This window comes from Gigantopelta aegis, chromosome 9, assembly GCF_016097555.1.
Source record: "Gigantopelta aegis isolate Gae_Host chromosome 9, Gae_host_genome, whole genome shotgun sequence".
Taxonomy (NCBI): domain Eukaryota; kingdom Metazoa; phylum Mollusca; class Gastropoda; order Neomphalida; family Peltospiridae; genus Gigantopelta; species Gigantopelta aegis.
In genome coordinates this window covers 39,966,904-39,991,639 of record NC_054707.1, presented here as the reverse complement: position 1 = coordinate 39,991,639, position 24,736 = coordinate 39,966,904, and the positions used below count along the sequence as shown (strand labels likewise).

Genomic DNA, 24,736 nt, shown 5'->3' with positions numbered 1-24,736 from the left:
AGACACATTAGTTAACAAGATTAGATACTTTGTTAAGAAAGATATAAATATATACATATTATTATGTATCAAACTACGTTGTGACTATCATAAATAAGCTATTTTTCTAACAATAGGTGCTGTTGCAGTTGACCATTGCATCTTGGATACCATGACTGGACTAATCGCAGTCAGTAGCCTCATTAATGGAACCACAACAAACGCAAGCGCCCCGCCCACTCAGCAATCGGACACACTCGGACCGCAGCCGCATTAATGGAAACATAGCTTTAGTTGGAAACATGTTACCATGGCAGCAATCTCACAACAGTCTTAGTACATCAAAGATCATGCTATGTGTTGTCTAACTTGGGAAATGCAGCAGGTTCCTTCTATCATAATTTGAACAATATATTAGGCTACATTCAACAGTGTCCTATGACTGGTATATTAAAGGGACATCATTGTATGTGCTGTCCTATCTGTGGAAACGTGCATATAAAAGAGCCCTTGATGCTAATGGAAAAATGTAGCGGGCTTCCTCTAAGACTACTAGTATATGTCAGAATTATCAAATGTTTGACATCCAGGGCTCCGTTCCACGAAGCGATCTTAGCGCTACGATTACCGTATGTGCATAATTACCTTATGTGCTTAAGATGATCTTAGCGCTAAGATCAATTCGTGGAACGGGACCCAGTAGCCGATGATTAATAAGGCTCTGTTAGTGCCGTTAAACAAAGTAAACTTTTAACTTTAACATTTAACAGCGGATGACTAAAACAACGTGCTACGGTTTTGTTAAAACTAGTAATTCCATTCAGTTTCTGTTATGTCTATATATGGATAGTAAATGCAAAAACCAGGAAGGAAATGTTAGTATGGTTAGTCATTAGAGGAAATCCTCTTTAATATTATGTGACAAGTAAAAAAGAAATTCCTTATAAAGGAATTAATTATATATTTCAGGACGGTCGAATCTAGTAGTTGTTTAGTGGATGTTTTGTTAAAAGTAATTTTTATGATAATTTAAATAGACTCATTAATACTATACCAGAATAAAACGACATGAATGCGCTGTTGTTGTTGTTGTTGTTGTTGTTGTTGTTTTCGTTTTGTCTGCCTTTATATATATATATATATATTTTTTTTTTTTTTTTTTTTTTTTTTTTTTTTTTTTTGCATTTGTTTTTATTCATGTTCTGTTCTGTTTTACTTTATTATTATTTTTTTTTTAATTTCATCGAAACCTCATTAGAATTTATTTTATTTCATTTTATTATTTTATTTTATTCTATTTATTATTATTATTATTATTATTGTTATTGTTGTTGTTGATTTATTTCATTTTATTATTTTATTCTATTCTATTTTATTGTTATTATTGTTATTATTGTTGTTGTTGTTTTTGTTGTTGTTGTTGTTGTTGTTGTTATTATTATTATTATTATTATTATTATTATTATTATTATTATTATTATTATTATTATTATTATTATCATCATCATCATTATTATTATTGTTTGGTCGTTTAAAAGTGTCTTCCAAAAGTGGGAATGTCTGGTAGAATTCCGGACACCTGGAATTCCTTCAGTCCTCTTCAAGTAAACATAATAGGGTTTGAGGACACCCGAACTATGAAACATTATCCGTACGCATTAACCTAAATAAATCAGAAAATCACATGTAGTATGCTACTTCTAATTAAAATGAACCCATTACAATAAACCTAAAAGCTCTAATGTTAACCAAACATTCCTGTTGGATGAGCTTAGTTATACCTTCTAACCCACTTTCGTCATTCGCTTTACGTATTTGTAAATAGTGCATTCTCGACCTTGGTAATGGGGAGCGCCTACGGAAAACAACCTTTCGGTTATTTCCGTACACAAACGGAAAATTTGCAGCACAGTCTGTGTTTACAATTGTTGTGATTGGACAACGTCACAAGTCACGTGCTTATTGTACACAGTTTCATTCATGCCTAGTGGAAATATTAGGTTACTCACGCAGCGGTTGATAGTGAAGCATAAAAGGGTCGGTTTGGCGCAATTGTGACTCAGTTCAAAATTGGAAGAAGGAAAAGATATCTAGCAGTCTTTTAACTCTACCAAATCTAGTATTTCATTAAGACATATTAAAACATGAAGGACCCTGTGTTTAAAGTTGTCGATATTGTTGAAGTAACCCAGCCAATGTTAGAAAATGGAGAAGGAAATATTTTGGAAGAACAACAAAACATTATTTTGAAGGGAGAACACGTGGTAAGTGTTTACTATTATTTGTTTATGTAGTTATTTATGATGTAAAAAATATAAGAAAATAAACACCCGTGAATGTAACACACGTTTAATTCTAATTTGAGAGGGCTTCTTAAGTTGGCAAACTCGTGCCTATTAATTTTTGTGTATATAAATATATGTTTTCAATTCATTTCAAACATATACAGATTAAATTGATCTTAACACAATTTTGAAACAAAAATCAAATGATAAAGTCGATGTTTTATGTCATAATAATAAGTATATGCTAATTGTAACTGAGTAAACAGACATGACAATAGGTTATGTTTAAACTAAACTATTTTTAATAAACATTACATGTTAACTACCACTCTAAAAACCTTACTTTTTGTTTGCTGTTAAATTGTTGAAAGAAAACAATGTTATATTATAAAATTAATAATCGCTTGACACTTACAGTGTGTAATTCGAATTGTAAACGTTTTATTCAATATTTAATTTCAGCGCAACCTTATTCAAGCGCAATTTTTGAAAATGAAATTTAATCAACCACCTTTTTACAGGTGTAAGACTATACAGCAGTTTATACGATGTATATTTCAATTTGTAACATTTCTAAGTAATACAAACAAAAAATGTGTTTGTTTATTTTGTTTAATTTATTGTAGAAATACAATACCGTATTGAAATTGCATGAATTGTTATCAAATGCAATGTACAAAAGTAGCGTAGTAAACTCTCTCTCTCTCTCTCTCTCTCTCTCTCTCTCTCTCTCTCTCTCTCTCTCTCTCTCTCTCTCTCTCTCTCTGTGTGTGTGTGTGTGTGTCTATATATATAGTGAAACTTCTCTAAACCGGACACCAACTTTATCAAGTAAAATGTCCGGTTTTAAGAGGTATCCAGTTTAGTGAGGTTAATTTCTGTACTGATTTTTAAAAAGGACCGTGAAAACGTCCAGTTTGGTTGGAATTCCGGTTTACAGAGGGTCCGGTTTTGAGAGGTTTCACTGTATGTAATCTCAAGTTCTGAAACATAATACCAGATACCCAGTAGCCGAGTTTGTCGACGTTTCTTTGTCTCCCCCTCTCTCGTTAAAGTAGATTGCATTACTTAAAGTAGAGATTATGTGTGGCCACTAAAGATTAAGTTGAATCGTTGCCGTGGGCGTCTGCACCGGCAGCGGTTAATTCTTAGAAATCGCTTTTACTGCGATCATGTTTTAGGGGAAACGAAAAATCGATTATCTTTCTGATGTGTCTTCTTGGGTGTTCTAGAATTACTTAAGACAAACAGAGTTGTAAGCCTCATGACGTCAATGGTTACTCAAGAGAAATAGAATACAGTAATATGAAGACATAAACACCCACACCACGCATTGTCAACTTAATAGTAATAGTAATAATTAAAATCATAATAATAAATTTTATTTATTTATTTATTTATTTATATTTATTTATTTATTTATTTATTTATTTTATACATTTAGCTAATCTCAATTGAAGTCATCGGACAATACTATATAACTTATAGACTTCATTTCAAGTAATAATTAAAAACAAAATTGTATTATAATACTTTATTTACTTTATGATGGTTAAAGTTCATTTCAGTTCAATTCAATTCAATTCAGTTCTTTTATTGTATGTAAGGCCATAAACCCATATATACAAGAACTCGTATATTGATATATGTTGGGACCAGTTGTTAAAATGATTCGCCAGTGAATATTTGAACATGGTTAAAGTTACTAACATTAGCTTATAAAAGTGTCACATGTCATGAACAAAAAGCTTTATAAAACTGGTCCCAGTTAAAATAGCTCGTTGTTTTTCATACTTTATTTCTTACACTCCTGTTAGAGAGAACACTGTTTTAAAATTTTGTATCAAACAGCGATATTCCTCATGCTGAAGAAAGATTTAAACATCTCACTGACTGTTCTACGTTGATGACATAGACACCAATGCTACATCAGCCAATGAAATTAACACTATCGAAAGTGATTGCTCTATGACGGATAAATTAATTGTGCAAGCGTGAATGCAGTTTGTAACTACGTTAAGTTCGAAAAGACGTTTCAAATTCATTTCAACCTAAATAATAGCATGCTACAGTCGTGTCTGTAGGATATCATCCAGCCAACGTTTCACTTTCTCTAGTTAGATACTTTTTGAAACAGCCAGTTACTAGATAAGTTTTGTTTCCACTGCCACTTATGTAATATTTTCTGTGTATATCATTAATGCGCGCATAGGCGTCGAAAGTGCCAACAACTGAAGAAGCCATTAATATATTAATTCGGCTTTCAACTGGGTGATGGGGATGCATAGTCTTTAGAAGTGTGGGTACAGTGACACCCGCCCTCTCCCACCCGGCTTCCAATACCTGTGTGCCATAATCGTTAAAAAAAAACGTGTCCTGAAAATGTTACAATGCTAAAATCAGCAATGTTCGTTTAATTAATGTATATGGCATTAACTAATAAATCCTAGTATTTTTTGCTTTTGTGCTTTCGGATTGAATTCTAAAAACATTGTTGTAAACGTATTTACCGAATCTTTAGAAATATAAACACAGAGGTTTCAGAGGCCCAGAGGCCATTCTATTTTTGGTAAGTTTTAATTAGCAGTTAGTATCGAGACAGACGGTCGCTATGACGACTAAAGGAATTCAAAAGAGTTATTGATTTCGAGTCTTACGTATACGAGACAGCATCGCCTACGTACTTCATTAATCGAGAGCCTACTGTCATGGTTTTATTGATTTCTGAACTGGTAGTCCGTCCAAAGCTATTTCTGGCATCCAATCTCGGCATAAACAACTTAGCGTCTAACGCGGTAATACCATATATGGACAACTGGGACAGTTCTAATATAAGACACCTTAAACCGTTATTAAAGGAACTTAAGTGCCGTTCACGTATTGTAATCAATCACGAATATGTATTTATTTTTTGTCGCAAAAGTTACTCATCTGCGATGACGTTGGAAAAGCATCTCTAAAGACTTTCTTCTTTTTTTTCATCAACCAAAGCATCAGTTTATTTGATGATTATGAACAATACAACCAGTTGCTTTACATTATTTATAATTGTATAATGTGTATCGTACAAATAATTGTTATTAAACAGCTATGAAGTAGTTCTGGCTTATCATATTGCTGCTTTAATTGTTTAAATGCGTAGTTGAAGTTTGAACGTATTGTAATTTTGATCCCAAACCTACTCCCTGGCCGGGTTTCTTTCAATCCGTCTCTAGCCATAACCGTATTTAGGGGTGGCATTTGCGAAAACATTTGTTTCGTTTAAGAGCACCATTAGAGCTCATTAGTTAATTCAGCTATTGGATGTCAAAACTTTGATCATCCGGACATAGTCATAGAGGAAATCTTCTACAATTTTCCATTGGCAACAAGGGTCTTTTATATGCACTTTTTCACAGAAAAAAAGGTACATACCATGGCCTTTGATATATCAGTCTTGGGACACTATTTGGTACGGAGGGGATAATCAGAGAATTTATCCACCGATGGAATTGGATCCTATGCCTCAAGAACTTCAGGCAATAATTATACCGACAGTCAGGTGGAAAACGAAAGAAAGAATGAAAAAAGGGCCTCTCTTTGGTCTAAAAGTAGCCATTTGCCTGGCTAGAGAAGACCATATTTTTGTACCTTGGTTCGTGTTTGTTTATTGCGCGTCCATCTCCTATTTAATTTAGGTTAGGTACGGTCTTGTACAATTATATTCATAATAACAAGATGTTGTGTATCCCATTCTCCAGTACACCGAAACACATTCAGATGCCCATGATGATGATGATGGCATTGATGAAGATAATGAGATAATGATGGTGATGATCACTGGCGTAGGATAGTTTGCTTTATATTTACTTTATAATAGTGTAAAAGTGTGTAAATATAAAAGTGTGCCCCCCACTTTTTGGCACCTTCCTACGCTCGTGATGATGACGATGACAACGACCATAATGATGACGATGATGACAATGATTATGACGATGGCGATTAAAAAAAAAAAAAAAACTTAATACATGACAATGATAATAAAACATAGGTAATAAGATCCATGATGTTGACAATGATACGGCTGTAGATGATGATGGATAATGATGTCTGGATGACTATGTCTCTAACAGTATGTTTATTTGTTTTTAGATATTGGACGAGGCTAATGGGACAGGAGGTAGCGAGGCGAGTTCTAACGCCACAGACAGTGTTGAGAGCGACCTGTCAGCGGAAGAAGACCGGGGAAGCTGGGGAGGCAAAATGGAGTTTATTTTTACCTGCGTCGGTTATGCCGTCGGCCTCGGCAACGTCTGGAGGTTTCCTTATCTCTGCTACAAGAATGGTGGAGGTTAGTACACACGATATTGTAATTACAAAATATATATATTTCATAAAGAGGTCCCTGTGTTATGATTAAGTATTTATTTGTTCGTTCGTTCGTTTATTTATTTATTACGATATATTTTTATGTTTTTGTTTTTATTTTTAATAAATAAATAACTTTATTGAAATATAGTAATAATGTTAGTGTTTTCAATACTTTAAAAAACAAAACAAAACAAAACATGAACCACACTTTAAAACAAACAAATCCAGTCTAACCGACCAAACAGAGTGACAGATAACAAAAATAAACCTATTGGATTGCTTTTTTCCGTATGTGTCAAGTAAAAGAAAACAAACATTGGTTAGGAAGTATGGTTATTGTTTACATCTGTTCGATAACACCCACGTGTGACAGAAAACGAATAAGTGTCAATGCCATTTATAACAATGAAAATGCTCGCCTTCTGTGTTTTGTAGCTGCCTACACAAATCCCATTTATGCCATTAATAAATTATTATAATACATCGCAGATAATCATTCAGAAAACAGGCGTGTTATTTTCCAGGAAATAAAATGTAGCAGATGGAACATTGGTGGGAAAACATGTACAAAACTGGATGCCGAAGTGAAACAGCCTGTTACCTCTCTGACCCGCTACGTACTAAGCAGTGCTGATTATGACGTAGAAAGAGTAGGAATATAAAAAGTGCTGCTGATAAATTATGTAGCGCGCAGTAATACATGCAAACAGATGCACAACTCTTTAACCTGATACCATGCTGTATCTAACCAATCACAACATCCGTTACGTCACGACTGTTTATTATCTCTTGTTCGCGATTAGGGTTGCCGGAACAATAAATAAAATTGTTTTTATTCTAATGTTACAAAAGCTGCATTGCACAGAATCAAAGTGAAATTATGATATAAACAGACTTAAGTTGTTGTTATTGTTTATTTGTTTATTTATTTATTGTTTGTTTGTTTGTTTGTTTGCTTATTTGTCTGTTTTCCCTATACGTATTTGTGAAAAATATTATATTAGTTTAAAGGTGCTCCATTTGTTTAGCTGAAGAAAACTACATTACTAAGTACCTATTCTTTTTATTGCCTTCCCCCAATTATTTTAGGCAAGTTACGGCCCTGGGATAGACAGACAGACAAATAGACAGACAGGCAGAGAAGAGTTAAAGTTTGTTTTGTTTAACGACACCACTAGAACACATTGATTTATTAGTAATCGGCTATTAGAAGTCTTAGAGAGGAAACCAGCTACATCTTTCCATTAGTAGCAAGGTATCTAATATATGCATCATCCCATAAATAGGATAATACGTACCATGACATTTGATATACCAGTCGTGGTGCACTGTCTGGAGCGGATGGGTTCACTGACGGGGATCGATCCTAGACCCATCGCGCATCAAGCGAGCGCTATAGAGACATGCAGATAAGACTTATTATATGCAGATCGACACTAGCCGTATGTATGTTATTTCGGTGGTAGTTGTTGGAGGTATGTTATTTTATTTATTTGTTTATTTATTTCTCACAGGTGCCTTCCTCATCCCATACTGCATCATGTTGGCAGTGGTAGGTCTTCCTCTGTTTTACCTAGAGCTTGCGTTTGGTCAGTTCGGAGGGGTTGGACCAATCACTATATGGAGGGTGAACCCACTCTTAAAAGGTAAGCATTGCTGGTCTAGTTCCATAAACACTACTAACATAATGAATACCTATTAAAACCAGTGTCCTCAAATAAATAGGAAATTAGCCATCAAGGATGAAATGAATAACTGAAAGGTTTTATTTTATAATCATTACATACTCACCACGAATGCAATGAATTTGTTTTTAAATAGCTTATTCAATACTTAACTGCTTTATTATGTTTATGCGACTCCCTTCCAAAACTAAGAAAAACTTAAAGTTTAAAGCTGAACCCTTTTGTATCTTGCTGAAGAGAAAATCCCTTATTACTGTGCTCTGATTATTTTCTCACTTCTCATTATTTTAGGTTAGGTACAGCATTTCTATTGAAATTACACAATAGAATATATATTATATTTTGTGACATTTTGTAACTGTGTTACGTTTTTAAAAATTATAATTAACTTTTTAACTTTTTAAAATCTGTTTTCAGGTCTTGGGTATTCAATGGTGATGGTGTCCTGGTTGATTTGCTTGTACTACAACGTGATTATCTCCCATGTCTTGTTCTACTTATTTGCGTCCATGAGGAGCGTGCTTCCTTGGACTACTTGCGGAAACGCCTGGAACACAAACAGCTGCCTCACTTTCAACTTTTCAGCCGGCGGTATGTTTTTTCTATTTTATTTCCTCCATTCTTCTTTCTTCTCCTCCCGTGTTATAACATAATCTTCAGTTTTAATTGTTGCAAACATACAATAAACACTATTTATAATAGTACCATTCATATTTCCAGAGCCTGAGCTCCATGGACGCTTACCAAATGAAAGCTTCAACACCCCAGCTGAAGAATATTACAAGTAAACATATTTTATTAGCTATTAATTTGGGGGGGGGGGGGGTAAAATTAGTCTTAACTAGCTAAATCTTTGAAACTGATAGTTTCTCCTTGTTAGTGAATAGCACGATTGTAAACTAATGACATATAAATGACAAAAGAATATTTTTAAAGTGTGAATCTACTTTTCTTAGTACTTGTGGGGAGTTTTCGTGTATATAATCACTAATTTAAAGAGGAAGTCTTACAGTTTTTATTAATGGAATTGGACACGCCAGTGACGCCACCACCCTTGGCTAAGTCATTTAATGTATTCGCTCATGATATAAGTTGAAATGTGCCAATTCTATATAAGGGCGGAAAATCGTCTTTCATTTCCAGTTCCAGAAAAGAGCTATAATTCAATTCGTCCAACTAAGTCAAAAATCACTCAAATAGCTCGCTATTTACTTTCGACGAACCGTTCGAAATTAATTCACGAAATTGCGCAAATTTCCAAAATTCAGTAACGCCACAAATACTCCCGCCCGCTAACGATCCTGGTCGGTTGCTCTTGCACTTGTCATGTGTGGGTGGTCCTCTCCCACTCCCAACCCTTTCCTGTCCTGGACGAAGGAGCCGACACCTGAGCCCATGGCAGGCGTGCGCTAAAAATGCTTGCTCTGAATGTGCACATAAAACCATATGACTATGACTCCTCTTTCATTTCCATTCTGATTTTCTCGTTAGTTTAAACCATAAGTAGGCTAAGGGATTACGTTTGTGATGTAATCAGTTACCTGACATCATGTTGTATAACAATCGTATTATACTACTGAAGCTGCTTTTGATCACTGATTTACAGTAAGGATACTTGGTGTTTACCAGTGCTAATATTTTCTTTACATGTCTGGTAATGTTGGCAGTTATTCTCTGTTTTCGTCATTGCATTGTCACCATACCGGCATGCATCTGCTTTAGCGGTTTGTAAATTCATTCAAACAAAACCGGACTGACTCGAGGCTAACTCATTTAATACTCATTGAAGGATGAAACTTAACTTTATAACTCCAGGAGGTAGGAAACAGGAAGCTGATTACATCATCTCCATCCGTTTTAATGATAGGAAAACTACAAAGCGAAATAGACTAGTTAAATTCTGTAATTTTCTGGAACGTTTGGACAAAGATGTATGGATACAGAGGCGGATCTCTTTTTTTCCTTTTTTTAATTTTTTGGGGGTGGGAGTTATAATTTTATTATATATTAATTTTCATTTTTTTACGATCCCCCTCCAATCCTCCCCCAAAGTTTCCTTAGCATTTCACCTCATGTCACTGCCCCCCCCCCCCCCCCAAATGGATTTTCTGGATCCGCCACTGGGACAAATAGTATTTAAATGTGTTCTTGTTTAAAAATATATTTCCCCAAAAGCTATTACTTTTTAAATACAAGTGTTTTTGTTGCATGTTTTTTTCTTATTATTTCTTTCATTGGTTTTCTTTGTTGCTACTTTTGGGAAGGAAGGATTTATTTGTCTTTTTTGTTATTTTTGTTTGGTTTTGGATATTGGGTAGTTTTGGGGTGGGGGGGGGGGGTTGGATTTTTGGGAGAGGGGCGGGTTCCGGGGAGTATTGGGGGTTTTCATATTATTATTATTATTACTTATGTATTACAAGTTTGTTTGTTTTGTTTTTTTACATGTTTTTGATTGATAGGAAACTGACAGCTGATTTATAAATACTTCATTAATCGTTTTCCTTTTCAAGTAAAACACAATTTTTTTTTAATGTATGTATTAATCAGCTTTGTATATTTTATTTCGCAGGTTTTATGTGCTGGAACAGAGTAAGGAGGTTGACGAGATCGGGTCTCTGAACTGGAAGTTAGCACTCTGTCTTCTCGCAGCTTGGGTGATCGTTGGTATCTGCCTTATACGTGGAGTACAGTCCCTTGGAAAGGTACCAACACTTGTTCCACAAAATAATTTAAGTTTTATTCTAATCATAAATAATAATTAAGCTTGTCCTTAAATACTGAATGTTGTTTTTTGTTGTTTTTTGTTTTGTGGGTGGTGGGGGGGGGGGTGTTAATGGTGGTGGTGGTGGAAGAATGGCTGTTGGTTATTTCACTGACCCCAAAGTAACTTTTGTAATGTTAACCTTTCGTATTTTTATTATGAAAAGTAATGTTAACCTTTCGTATTTTTATTATGAAAAGTAATGGGTGATTTATCTTCTCTTGTTGCAGGTTGTATATTTTACGGCCATCTTTCCATACTTCATGTTGACCATTCTGTTGATTCGAGGTTTAACACTAGATGGCGCTGTAGATGGCATAATTTACTACCTGAAGCCAAACTTCAGTCGTCTTGGCGACCCACGGGTAAGATGTGTTACTTACTGTTTGATTATTAACGTCATTAGTTTGTGTTAAATGTATCTACTGACATTCTCTTAAATGAAACGAAAAGGTTAAATATATTACATATTAGGGCCTCAGGAACGATATACAAAGGGAGGGCACACACATAAAAAGGAACGAGCACATTTTGTTTTGATTACATCGGACAAAAAAAGTTAATTTTGGGGCCACAGGCGGGATTTAGCTCAGTCGGTTGAGAGCTCGCCTGAGGTGCTTGCGTCGGAGGATCGAACCACTTCAGTGGATCCATTCACTGATGTGTTTTTTTTCTCGTTCTAACCAGTGCAACACAACTGGTCAAAGGTCGTGGTATTTGCGTTCCCGTCTGTGTGATGGTGCATATGAAAGATCCCTTGCTGCTAATGGAACAATCTAGCGGGTTTTCTCTTTAAGATTCTCTGTCTGAGTTACCAAATGTTTGACATCCAGTAGCCAATGATTAATTAATGTATGTGCTCTAGCGGTGTCGTTAAACAAAATAAACACTTTGGGGCCACGTGCCCTTTCCCCCTCCACCTAGGCTGAGTACTTAACTACAGTAAGAGCAAGACGGACATTTGGAGTTACAATTCTCTGTGACAGTGGCAGTCCTCTTTGTGGAGGTGCATGAGGGTTCGCCTGTAAAGGATATTCTTGGGAGTGACTGTTCTCCTATAGACGAGGCACTAGATAGGGAATCATAGAATCACCCACTATTTTGCCAAATGCCCATTCGACTGGATTGTGAAGAGATACGGTCCAGTGGTCATATACGAGCGTATTATTACGATTTTGTCGTTCAAATTATAAATTATAATTGTCCAAATGTGCGTCTTTCTCTCTTGCTCGAATACTCTGTACCTACGACCATGCATATTTTAAAGTTAATTTTCTTTAACAGGTATGGAGTGACGCAGCTACACAGATTTTCTATTCCCTCAGCGCCTGTTCGGGAGGTTTAATCACCATGTCGAGTTTTAACAAATTCCGCAACAACTGCTACCGTGATTCTCTCATTGTTGCGCTCATCAACTGTGCTACCAGCATATATTCCGGTTTCGTCATCTTCTCAATCCTCGGATTCATGGCCAAAGAAAAGGGCGTCGCCGTCTCCGATGTTGCGAAAGGAGGTAAGACCACTCGTGTTTATTCGGATCTCAGTTAGTGTATTTCCGTAATTCTTAAAAAAATTATACGGTTAAACAAGTTTTTGGTCCAGTATTTTTGGGTTTGCATCCAAAATTTAACAGGACCTATTGAGTTTTGACCAGTGTATTCACTTTGCAGTGTTTATTGTAGAATATAATAAAGTAAACTAAAGAAAAGGTTATTTGTTATACTCAAGATTTCAGCTATTTCATTGTCTGAATGAATTTAATGGCTTGGACCCCGTTCCACAAAGCGATACTTAGCCCTAAGATCACCTTAAGTCCTTAGTTACCTTATGCACTAAGGTGATCTTGGTGCTAAGATCGCTTCGTGGAACGAGGTCCAGATGGCTAAATATAAGAATGTTACTTAATTTATCGACAGCAAAATACACTGTATATGATCAGGTAATTAATTAATGCACATATTAAAACAATGGAGTAGGCGAGTTTGGAGGTGCTCCCAAAGACTTGCAGGTATTCTACTTTTGGCATCGGGGTTGATGGGATGGTGAGGAATGTCTAATATTACCTCCTTCTCATTGATGAACAATTACTTGTTATATTTATCCCTGAAATAGTCCATGTTTGGTCATACCTAGATTTACATTTCTATCGATGTATATATACTTTAGCTAAATTAGAATATGTTGTCTTTATAAGAGCAGAATTTTTATAATATATAAATAAATCTCATTAACCAAATCTATTTGTTTTATTTCCAGGCCCAGGTTTAGCCTTTGAAGTATACCCAGAAGCCATTGCACGGATGCCAGTTGCCCCTCTCTGGGCAGTGTTCTTTTTCCTCATGATGGCCACGCTCGGGTTCGGATCACAGGTAAGTTCTGAATAACTATTTCATAACGGGTCCAGGTTTAGTGGTAGCATTATTATTAAAGACTTGGAAACTACATAACAAAATAGTTTAATCAGTTTTGAAGTTAAACGTATGTGACATATTCAAGGACCAATGCTTGGAATAAGCAGCATTATGAAAGGACTTTATATACAGGATGTCCACTACCTTTTGTATATTTCAGCCAGGAAGATAACATAAAATACAAGAATGAAACTTATTAGTATTTCATATAGATACAGAGGACATAGGCAATATGTCTTCGTGATGATTTGTTCCAAGCAATAATCCTTTACAATTAAACAATGATTTTAGGTATGGTTTTCTACTTCTTGACATTTTGTTGCCGCATTCCTGTATACTAGTATAGCAAAAGTTACATAATATTTGTTTTGTCTTATTTCAGTTTTCCATAGTTGAATGTGTCATGAGTTCTTACTTGGACGAGTTCAGGGACTTTCTGAGGACGAAAAAGGCGTCCATCATCTTTCGAATCTCCGTCTGTGTTGTGTCCTTTCTTCTCGGGCTGCCAATGGTGTGCAATGTAAGTACAAATTAAAAACTTTTTTTTTTTTAAATCAAACGTTGTAAGTATATTTGTAACCATGCTATGCATTAATGGTAGCGTCTTGAATACATGACCTATGGCATAATTCCCCAAACTGAGCACTATCGCAACTTTGTGATCTTCCTTTGCAATGCAAAAGAACACGAAACACCGATGTTGCTTAAGAGAGTTTTGTGACTTAGGCCCGTGGATGTGTTTGACTGCTTTATAACTACATTTGTATATAATAACGTTTATTTTTCACACACAAACCACAATGTTTATTTTTAGGGTGGCATCTACCTCCTGAATTTGGTCGACTTCAGCGTTGGTGGTTTTCCTCTGTTGGTGGTCGGTTTCTGTGAGCTGTTGGCCCTTAGTTGGGTATATGGTACGTTCCTCAAGATTACATTTTACTTAATGATATAAAAATTAGTCGTCTTACAATATATATAATATATTACTGTCTTCATTAACATGCAATCGAAATTAACTGACCTAATTGTATGAAGCTTGGCTTGGATTACATTGAGATAATCAGATAATTTTCATTTAAAAACATGTATATTTTATTTTAGAGAAAGTCAAAACATAATTCCGTTATAATTCTTCATTGTGTCTTCACCAAGAGCCAGCTGTCGATTTAATTCGCCGCTTTAAATAAATTTTGAGCCTTTTGAAAATGTTCCATCTTTTAATATTTTTTATATTAATACTGTTGTTAACATATAATTTCTCTGTTGAAGTAAGGACAGTACGTGTCAGTTGAAATCAAGTTTGTTTTTCTGCTTTCAAACTTTTTATCATTTCAATATTATCATTAGTAGTATCATAACCGTAATATTATTTAGCTTTTTATTTTGTTTTGTTGGGGTTTTTGTTGATTTATGTTGAGTATCCTGCCATTTCATTGTTTAATATCTTATATACATCTAATTTAATATGTTTGCTTCTCTTCAGGATTTGATCGATTTTCTGAAGATATAGAAATGATGCTTGGAAAGAAGCCCAACATTTATTGGAAAGTTTGCTGGAAATATGTCTCTCCAATTGTTATCCTGGTGAGTGGGGAACAGTTCCTTATAGATGGATGTAAAAGAAAACGATTAATACAATTGCATTTGACAAATATGTTGTTTATTTTTCACAAACCAATTTATAACTTAATATTTTCATAATATACTAAAATTGGGTCTCATGTAATAAAAGAAATCACAGGTAATTTCGTTTTTAGGCTATAGCTTATCTAGAATTAGTAACTAAGGCAAGAAATGCATTTACAATTCTCAATTATGATCAGTGAATAAACTTGGCATAAGAGCACCCATCACCTACCACCAGCCTTTACTCCTACATCGTTAGGGTAGGAACTGGTGGTGGTTACAGCACTGTGACATTTCAAATATTAATTCAGGTATAAAATAATTTGCCCAACGAACCATACATAGTCTTTGCTTCATATTCTAAAGATATTCTAATCGAAGTCCTGTTCTTCTTTTTCTACAGGTGACTATTGTATTCAACATCGTTCTGTACAAGGAACCTGACCTCGAAGGGCAGGGCTATCCCTCGGGGTATTTGGCGCTGGGGTGGATCATCGTCATCTCCTCAGTCATCCTTATCCCTGTGTGGTTTCTTCTCAAGTTCTGCAAAGATGGCGGTTTTCAGGCAAGTTATATTTGGTGATATGAAACGAATTGAAGGAGTAGGGACGCTTTGCTTTTATATTATTTAGTTTTAACACGTCAAACTTGCAATACTTTGATTATGATTTTTCATATAACATTAATAATATCCAATACATTAACGTTGTGTGAAAACAAGCATATTCTTGAGAGCCGGAGACGCCATGGTTTTGAGGGAGACGGTCGTTCCTCAGTCCCCACGGTAGGCCGGTAAGCGGGTAAGAGCCCCCGAGACGACGTGACATCCCCCGCGAAGGCGGAGACTCGCCCAAGGGCCACCTTCCAGACACGCCTTCTGGCTTTAGCATAATTAATGCGTCCATTGTACGTATGTGCGTCTACGTGCTTGTGTTTGAAAGCCAAAGAGGAAGTAATTAAGTAGTATCCAAAATACATTTTTTAAATACATATATTATAAAAGAAAATATGCATTCTGTATACGGTAAACATGTTGCATCAATGGGTTCTGTTTTGTTACTTCCAGATGGTGAAAGACATGATGTCACCTCTGCCAGAGTGGGGACCATCTAAGAAGGAATATAGATATGGCAATTACGGCGTGGCTCCTGATGGGCATTTCGTCCAGAATACATTCACAGCAGACGGCTACGCTAAGGCTAACGCACAATGGCTGAATCCACAGATAATCTTTGGAAGCAATACCTCTACTTCAACAATGCATACAGAGCTTACGAATGCCACGCCATTTTCCTCTAAACAGAGCATAATAACGACGCCAAACAGCAGTAAACAGTTCTTAACATTACAGAATATATCCATGGTATGAACGGTTTCTTTGGCCGTGTTGGACCTTTCTAAATGGTTGTGGTGACGAGCAGATGATTCACGTGGAGAGTTCTCTGTTGCGTATGATCGGAAGTGCGCCATCTTGCTAATCTCAGAAAGAGGAAGATCGTTGAGCTGTTCTTGGGGATTTGCAATTGAGATCACTTACAATAATGAGTGACTGCAAACTGTGGTTCAGCTGCTTACTTCTCTAGTCCATTGACGTCTTTTGAAATCTAGTCACGACGGCAACATAATCAAACAACATGTCGAAATTGTACGGGTGCAAGTGACAATGCATATGCAAACCTGTGGCGAGTTCAGGAAGGCGAGCTGTTACGATCAATTTGACTGGTACCATCGTCTTCTGTTATGTCACATTCATTTAACGTTAGGCGCAAACAAAACCAGTCTAGCAAACGACCGCGATCGCTTGCTCTTCTGGACACGCCTCTGGTGTGACATTTGCTTTAGAAAATAATGGAATCTCATAAAGAAAAGTCATTGTTTTTATTTTTATGTTGGAGGATTGTTTCTCAGTATACACAGTTTCATGTCTGCGGGTCAGGAGGATTGACGGTTTTCTTGTCATCGTTGTTTATGCTATACATTTGGGGGTTTTTATAGAACAGAACATATACCTATACTTTAAAATATCAATATTTGGTTTTAGTTATATTGACAATCAACTGAACTAGATGTGACTAATTTTTTTTTTTTTTTTATGTTGGAGGATTGTTTCTCAGTATACACAGTTTCATGTCTGCGGGTCAGGAATTGACGGTTTTCTTGTCATCGTTGTTTATGCTATACATTTGGGGTTTTTTATAGAACAGAACATATACCTATACTTTAAAATATCGATATTTGGTTTTAGTTATATTGACAATCAACTGAACTAGATATGACTAATTTTTTATTTTTTTTTATTTTAAGATATGAATATTTTACTTAAAAGATACTCATAATTATTTTATAATATTCAAAATGTATCAGCGTAAATATTTAAAATACAATACATACGCAGTTTAAATTTTTTTTTAAATTAATGAACTGTTAAATCAGCTGTTACTGCAGTTGGGATGTTTGTGCAAATATACATGCAATGGATTTGTGCGAAAACTTTAATGATAATTTATGAGGCTTGTTTTTTTAAAACATACTAGTATGGATTTAAGCATTGTAAATATAATAGTTGATGTTTGTGAGTAGAAAACAGACTGTAAATTCAGCCGTATGTTTCTAAATACACATTAGACAGCATTGGCGAATCTAGTGGAGTTTACAATTTGAATTCACTATAAAATAGTTTGTTACTTGTTATGTAGAAAGTATTATCTGCCATGTCAGATACACTATTCCAGTCTACACGATATCAAATGACGTTTTGTTTGTAGTTGTTAATTTGTTATACTTTTGTTTATTTGTTATACTTAAAACTGCGATTGTTGAGAATATGTTGATCTTATCACTAGAAACATTTTAACTTTATTTCATTTTAAAAAAAAGTATAGATACCGGTATGCATATACATTTCTTACCAAAGGGTTTTATTATTTCTATTATTTTATATACATTTGTGTGACGGGTTGTTGTTTTTTGTTTTCATTTCCAAAATGATAGCATTTAGATATTTGCTTTTTGAGCATTGTTATTAAAATGTATCCATCTTACATTGTATTCGATACACGAATGTATATTATTTTTGCTACAGACCGAAAAACCGTGCATGAGAATGAACGTTATTGATTGGTATGTTATATTAAAAAAAAGCACGTGTGCCTAGAAACCGGTCTTTAAAGTTGTTTTTCAAGTGAGAAAGTCGTTGCAAAGCAGCTCTGTACATAAACAACCTGCCAGAATTTAACCTTGTCAAAGTTGTTGCCAAAGTGTTAGTATTCAACTGTTTGTTTCGTTGATCGTAAGTCACCAGAGGATCAGGTTTGCTGTTTAAAAAAGTGTTCCAAAGACCGTTATGTATCGTGTTTAACGTCGGCCTCAGTGGGGTGGTAGTTAATAATTAAGCCATCGGTCTTGATGCGTATATATACTGGGTTCACATGCCGGCACTGGGTCCCACCAAGAGTTAGCAGTAAAGGCCCAGTGGGGCGGGGTGGGGGGTAAATACCATTAACGACTTGGTTTTCACCAACTATTAACAACGAGCCTTAGTCCTAAACAAAGTTTCAAATAACTGAGATAAAATGAACCATACTTGGATATAGGTACAAAAACTGAATGAAGCTGTTCTTCGCGACTATGTACATTGCTACAAATTAGGGGATGGGGAGGAACAAAAAATAGCTAATATAATTTAACAAGCTTTATTTCCTAAATCTCTATATAGTCTGGGCTAAGTTTTGCAATGATTAAAAAGTTTCTGATTAATTGTTATGTGTTTGAGTAATGTTTTAATTTAGAAGCAAACATTTTGATTTTCGAAAATAAATAGAAAATGCAGTCTAAACCTAGATCCACAGTAAGGCCTATATTGAGAAGAATCCAGGAAGAGTGTTCTGTTTCCAGTGGTGGTCAGCAAGCTCCAACTTTGTTGCGAGTGACATTGACAAAATTGGCACCACGCTTGTTAAGTTTCTGAATGATGTATGCAAATTGTTATAATGTTAATAGTACTGGGTTTTTTATAGGAATATGTCCGTGTATTGTTTGTTATATAATGCATTTTAAAAATAAATTAATAGTTTATTTATTATACGTTTGTGTTTGTTGTATTTTGACAATATTTAAAATTTAAAAAAGTTTTAATATTCAAAACGATTTACGGAAGCTCGGTGGTGGCGCGGTTGTTTATGTTGCAGTGGGTTGTTGGATCGATAACCGTTACAGATGGTGCACTGCTCAACGATAGATTGTGATATATAGCCATACGCAACTCCCACACATGCCCCCACCACACACCCCCCCCCCCCCCATCCCCGCACACCTGCTGAAGAAATACAAACAAAACTGAAGGTGACTGAAATGTTTTTTGTAAATTAGCCAGGTATTTACCATGGAAAAAATGGCTCCAAGACATTTTTCAATGATCATGTAGTTTGATTGGCCTCATCTTCGACAGGCACGCACACGCACACACACACACACACCCACACCAGGTGTGTATGCAGAGGGAAGGTTTCGGAATCGAAACCCTCCCTGCTCAAGCATATTTTATTTTTTTAAATATATTTTCCAGAAGAGAATGATTCGATCCTCCTATAAATTGCGGTCGTCACAGTCTAGACCCCACCAACTGCTAAAATGCATGCACGCACACGCACAAACACACCACACACGCGCGCACACATACATACACAAACGCACACACGTACGCACACACAAATACACCACATGCACACACACACACAAACACACACACACACTGTCTACCAGTACACAAAGTCTACGCAGGTATGGGGCGCCGCATCTTCATAAAAAAAAATGCTTAAATTTCATTGGATGCGATGAGATCTGATTGCAACGAATCGCAACGCTCCTTATAGATTCCCTTGTTATGTAAACTCCATGTTGGCGGGCGAACACTGATGGTTGCACTATACCAATTAATTTCCGGCTGGGTCGAAGTTCGAGATGCACCGAAGTTTTGATAGAGAAGTTAACACCACAAGTCCTGTGATTGGTTATAAATGTGAGTGTGTTGGTTGTAAAAAAAATTAGTTTCATCTGGGCTAAAAACGTATGCAATTTTATTTGATGTAGTACCACCGTGTCAAGTAGCCTTGTGCTTGGAACATGTATGGGGTACCTGTAAAAAAAATTACTCAAATTTTGTGCGAAACTAGGGGTGTTGCAGAAACATCTGGTTATATCGAAAATGAGCCATGAAAGGTACCATTTTCTGCAGTTAATACTTTGAGGTAGGGGTTGTAGTACTGATATTTATGGGTCACAGTTTGGTTGATATATTGCATATAGTGTTTTTAAACACAAACGTTAACATGGTCGCCTATGGGATTTGAATTGGTATAGTCCAACCTGATATTGCTTTCAAGATTGTCACATGTTACCGATGCTGTGATTGGTCAGCGATGTCATCGTGTAAGGGACATAATCGGTGTTACAAATTTTCTTCCAATAGAGGGCGCTAGTAGTGGATATCAGTAATCTTGACATGTATCAAGGCTGAATACGAGGAACGAATATTAGCCTTGATTTATGAAGATGGGGGCGCCGTTAACATTTGTTTTCGTATCTGAAACGGGGAGGCACAAGCCATCGTAAAATATATTAAAAAGTAAACGTGTGTTTTAACACCGCTCGAGTACATTGCCTAATTAATCATTGGGTATGAATGCCAAATATTTGATAATTCTGACATATAATCTTCAGAGGAATCCCATTACATCTTTCCATTATCTGCATGGGATACTTTATATGCACCTTCCACAAACAGGACAACACGTACCAAGACTTTTGATATACCAATCGTGGGGTACTGGTTGGGACGGGGGAAAACCCAATCAGACAATGGGTCCACCGAGTAGGTTCGATCCTGCTACCAAAGCACCCCAGACAATTGCTGTACCGAGTGAGCTACATCATTCAATCACCCCTGCGAGTGCTGTAACCTCACCGTGGTGCAGGGGTGTAACATTCTCTTTGAGAATGGCCAATACAGCACAAATTGAAGTTTAGAGTAAAATTCGGTGTCCGTAAATTTCTGTGATATTTGTATTTGTATTTTTGAACAGTTCTTTACACTGTTCTTGTTTAAACCTTGAATTTTTATATTGATGTTGATCATCACTTTATTTATTTGCATTACCATAGTTTGACACCCAATAGCCGATGTATTTTTCGTGCTGGGGTGTCGTTAAACATTCATTCATTCATTCATTCAATCAGTCATCTGGTTTAACGTGCTAACGTTCAATTAGTGTGGATGGTTAACAGAATCTATCTAGTCAGCTGGTTTATTTATACATCTAATGTCTGAATTTAGTTGACAATAACAGTTTCGTCACTGCAATTATTTCCAGCATCACCTTCGACAAGGTAACAATAGTCATAAGCGTATGAGACAGGGGCAGGAGGGGCAACTGCAGATATTTGCGACCTGAGACCTTTTTACCATGCATTTTCATCATTCTACCCTCAAAATTAGTTGTAACTCATGTTAAAATACGTGGTGATTCGTTTGTAACCCTATATAGTTGTTTGGCAGAATTGTTAACATGAATAAACGTTGTTATCCAGATTCGGGCCATAATTTAATCGAGATGTTAAGCCAAAGATAAATTTTAATCTACATTATATATAAGGCTAGTAGGTACTTGGTTTGTATCAGTGTGTTCCCTAGAAAGGCATGGTACACTAAACACTTTTGGGACATTTTCACCATTTTCAGGGCACTTTTGTTTTCATTAAAGACAAACAAATTTTAATTCAATTAAAAATAAATGTAACTAATGTGTTTGCGTTAATAAATGAATGACAATATAAATGCAAATATATAAAGAATTTTTTTTAATTAATTATTGAAAAAGGCTTGTTTAATCTCAGGGCAGGATGGTGCTAATTAAGGCAAGATGGCACAAGACTATTGAGGCACGGTGCTGCACCATGCTAAAACAAGCTAGGGAAAACACTATATATATATATATATATATATATATATATATGAATTTTTTTAAATTAATTATTGAAAAAGGCTTGTTTAATCTCAGGGCAGGATGGAGCTAATTAAGGCAAGATGGCACAAGACTATTGAGGCACGGTGCTGCACCATGCTAAAACAAGCTAGGGAAAACACTATATATATATATATATATATATATATATATATATATATATATATATATATATATATATATATATATATATATATACCTTTTAAGGGCTAAACCAGGTTCCAGACACCAGGCGCCACCTACTTCGTTCCCAGCCTGGAGCTCGACGCGGTATAACATCTCGATTAAATTATGGCCCGAGAGATCGGTGTCCCGATTAAAAAGGATTTTCTCTGCCAGATGACAAATGCGTATAAGATTACTGGCATGGTGAATTCCATCTCTTACAAATGCATAGGTCTACTGTATGATATAATAATGGAGCACATTCACTGGGAGCCAACTAGGTAAAACCAAAATACGTTTCGCTACGAAGTCCAGTATAGGCGCTGCGGCGACAATATGGTACACCGCATGATCGATATTTTTAAAAGCTATTAGAATTCGTAGAGTAACATAGACATCTGAATTATCTATGTTTCCATACGTAGTAGATTCTCAACGAAGTCTAAATGTTACGTACTGTAAGATATTGATGCTTTTGTGTGCTCTCCCTATTTTGTTTTGTTTTTGTCAGCGAAATGGAGTTTTCTACTGGGATGTATGCGGCCATTGGAACTGATTGAACGCTGGAACGCTTCTCATTTCGACAGCCTGCAGCACCAGGTTGGACTCTTTTTCAGCGATATTCCTTGCCTCCACGTCATTTCTCCGGCTGACGTACGTCGACTTGTTTTTCCGTGACTCGTATGACGGCCATTCTGCAGAACGCCACGGTTATTCGCGTTTAGTATCTACATATCCGTGCCTGCCCTAGCAGCACTGGAAGATTGACCGCCCCACTCTAAGAAGAAACAGGAAGCGGGGTCGACCCCTGCTACTCTTTTCTAGACTTTACTTTGTTTTATATTGATACCATCTCAGCAGTCTTTTTTTATTTTTGGCTTGTAACTTTTTTTTTTTTTCTTTTTTTTTTAAATTCTGTTAACTTTTTTACTAATTGCTATTTTCAAAATGCTGCCCATTTTCAATTCTAGATTCCCCCCCCCCCCCCCCCCCCCACCCCACCCCTTCTGTCCCGGACCCTGTCACTGGCAAAGTCAGAGATTGTCCCCGGAAGAGACGTGCTTGAACCTTAATTGGATATAGGCACGTTAATACATTATCCAATCCGGCCACCTTATTTGGACATCATTCATTAGCTCGACTATCTTCCTTTACGCTGCCTGTGTTACCTTGCAGATGAAATGAGCATGGCAATCAGCAGAAAGTTTCCAAATACAAGGATATTTTAACGTGTTCATATACCACTACGGTTTCGAGCACGCCTGTCACGGGCTTAATGTCTGACATGGTCAGTGACTAAGTCCGGGCCAGGAGGGGGGTGTAAGTTTAAGGTGGGCGGAATTTGCAACAGAAATTTAGAAGTAGGTCTGAGACCTATGGCAAAATATATATCAGCTGATTCATCCTGCTCATGTCTGGACCAAAAATATTAAATCAAAAAATAAATTAGAGTGCTCGGCCGAAAAGGTTTTAAAGTGATTTGAGCAATTTTGACGGTCTATGAAATTAAAGTGTGTTGGACTGTTTACAGAAACAAATAAACAAAATTTTGAATGACGACTCGTAGTTTTAAAGTCCAACTAGCCCCAAAAAGGAGGTTATCTTTCCTAGGTAAGGTTGGCTAAGGCGAGCTGATGAGCGGAGTCGCAGCAAATCTGGGAATGAAGCGCTTCCATTTTTGATGTTGTATATGGCTGATGACGCTTCCATAGTCGCTGCCGAAGAGAGCCTTGATGATCCGATGAATGGTATGGCTATCCATTTTGCTGATCATGATCGCTTGGCGGTAGACATTTCCTCGACGTTAAGTGACGACTAGCCCCGACTTGTCGGTTGGTGACTTGGTGGAGTGAAGCTCGAAAGCGCTTCCACCAGAGAGGTGCTGTAATTCCTCTTCCACTACTCCGCCCAACAGCGTCATCTTGTCCTTGGTGGCCCCCTGTATGAACTTCAGATAACCGGACCTGATCTTCCTGATCTGAACTTTCCAGACGGTATCTGAGTCAACAGGGGCTGGAGCTGGTGGTATCTTCGGTGTTGGAGGAGGCCGGGCCTTGTCAGGTTGGTCGCTCGGCTGTGCGACGGCCTTCCTCTTCGCAACGGCACCTGATCGGACCGGTGGCTTGACGACTGGCAGTACTGGTGACACCGACCAGTTCTGTCTAGGTCACGTAGAGGTCGGTGATGGAGGGCCGCCGCAGGGCGTCTCCCACACCGCGGTGTTGAGTGTCCCTCGCTACATGCTACTAATGATAAAATGTATTGGGTTTCCTCTCTAATACTATGATAAAATTACCAAATATTTGACATCCAATAGCCGATGATTAATGAATCAATGTGCTCCATTGGTGTCGTTACACAAAACAATTGCAAAGCTCGGCGATCTATTTCGAGACGTAGACCACGTGATCGCGCACTGGGCGATTCCGCCTTGTGCAGCAGTTACAGGGGCCGT

General features: G+C 36.6%; 1 protein-coding gene across 1 annotated transcript; it reads left to right on the top strand.

Moving 5' to 3' along the window:
* Positions 1-2,016: 2,016 nt before the first annotated feature.
* LOC121382068 (sodium- and chloride-dependent glycine transporter 1-like) lies at positions 2,017-19,178 on the top strand. Its single transcript, XM_041511549.1, has 14 exons — positions 2,017-2,243; positions 6,396-6,594; positions 8,129-8,260; positions 8,717-8,890; positions 9,020-9,083; positions 10,869-11,001; positions 11,291-11,425; positions 12,345-12,573; positions 13,317-13,429; positions 13,854-13,991; positions 14,286-14,385; positions 14,955-15,055; positions 15,501-15,662; positions 16,164-19,178. Exons 1-14 carry the CDS (start codon positions 2,124-2,126, stop codon positions 16,464-16,466), a joined length of 2,103 nt encoding a protein of 700 aa, XP_041367483.1. The 5' UTR covers positions 2,017-2,123; the 3' UTR covers positions 16,467-19,178.
* The last annotated feature ends 5,558 nt before the right edge of the window (positions 19,179-24,736 follow it).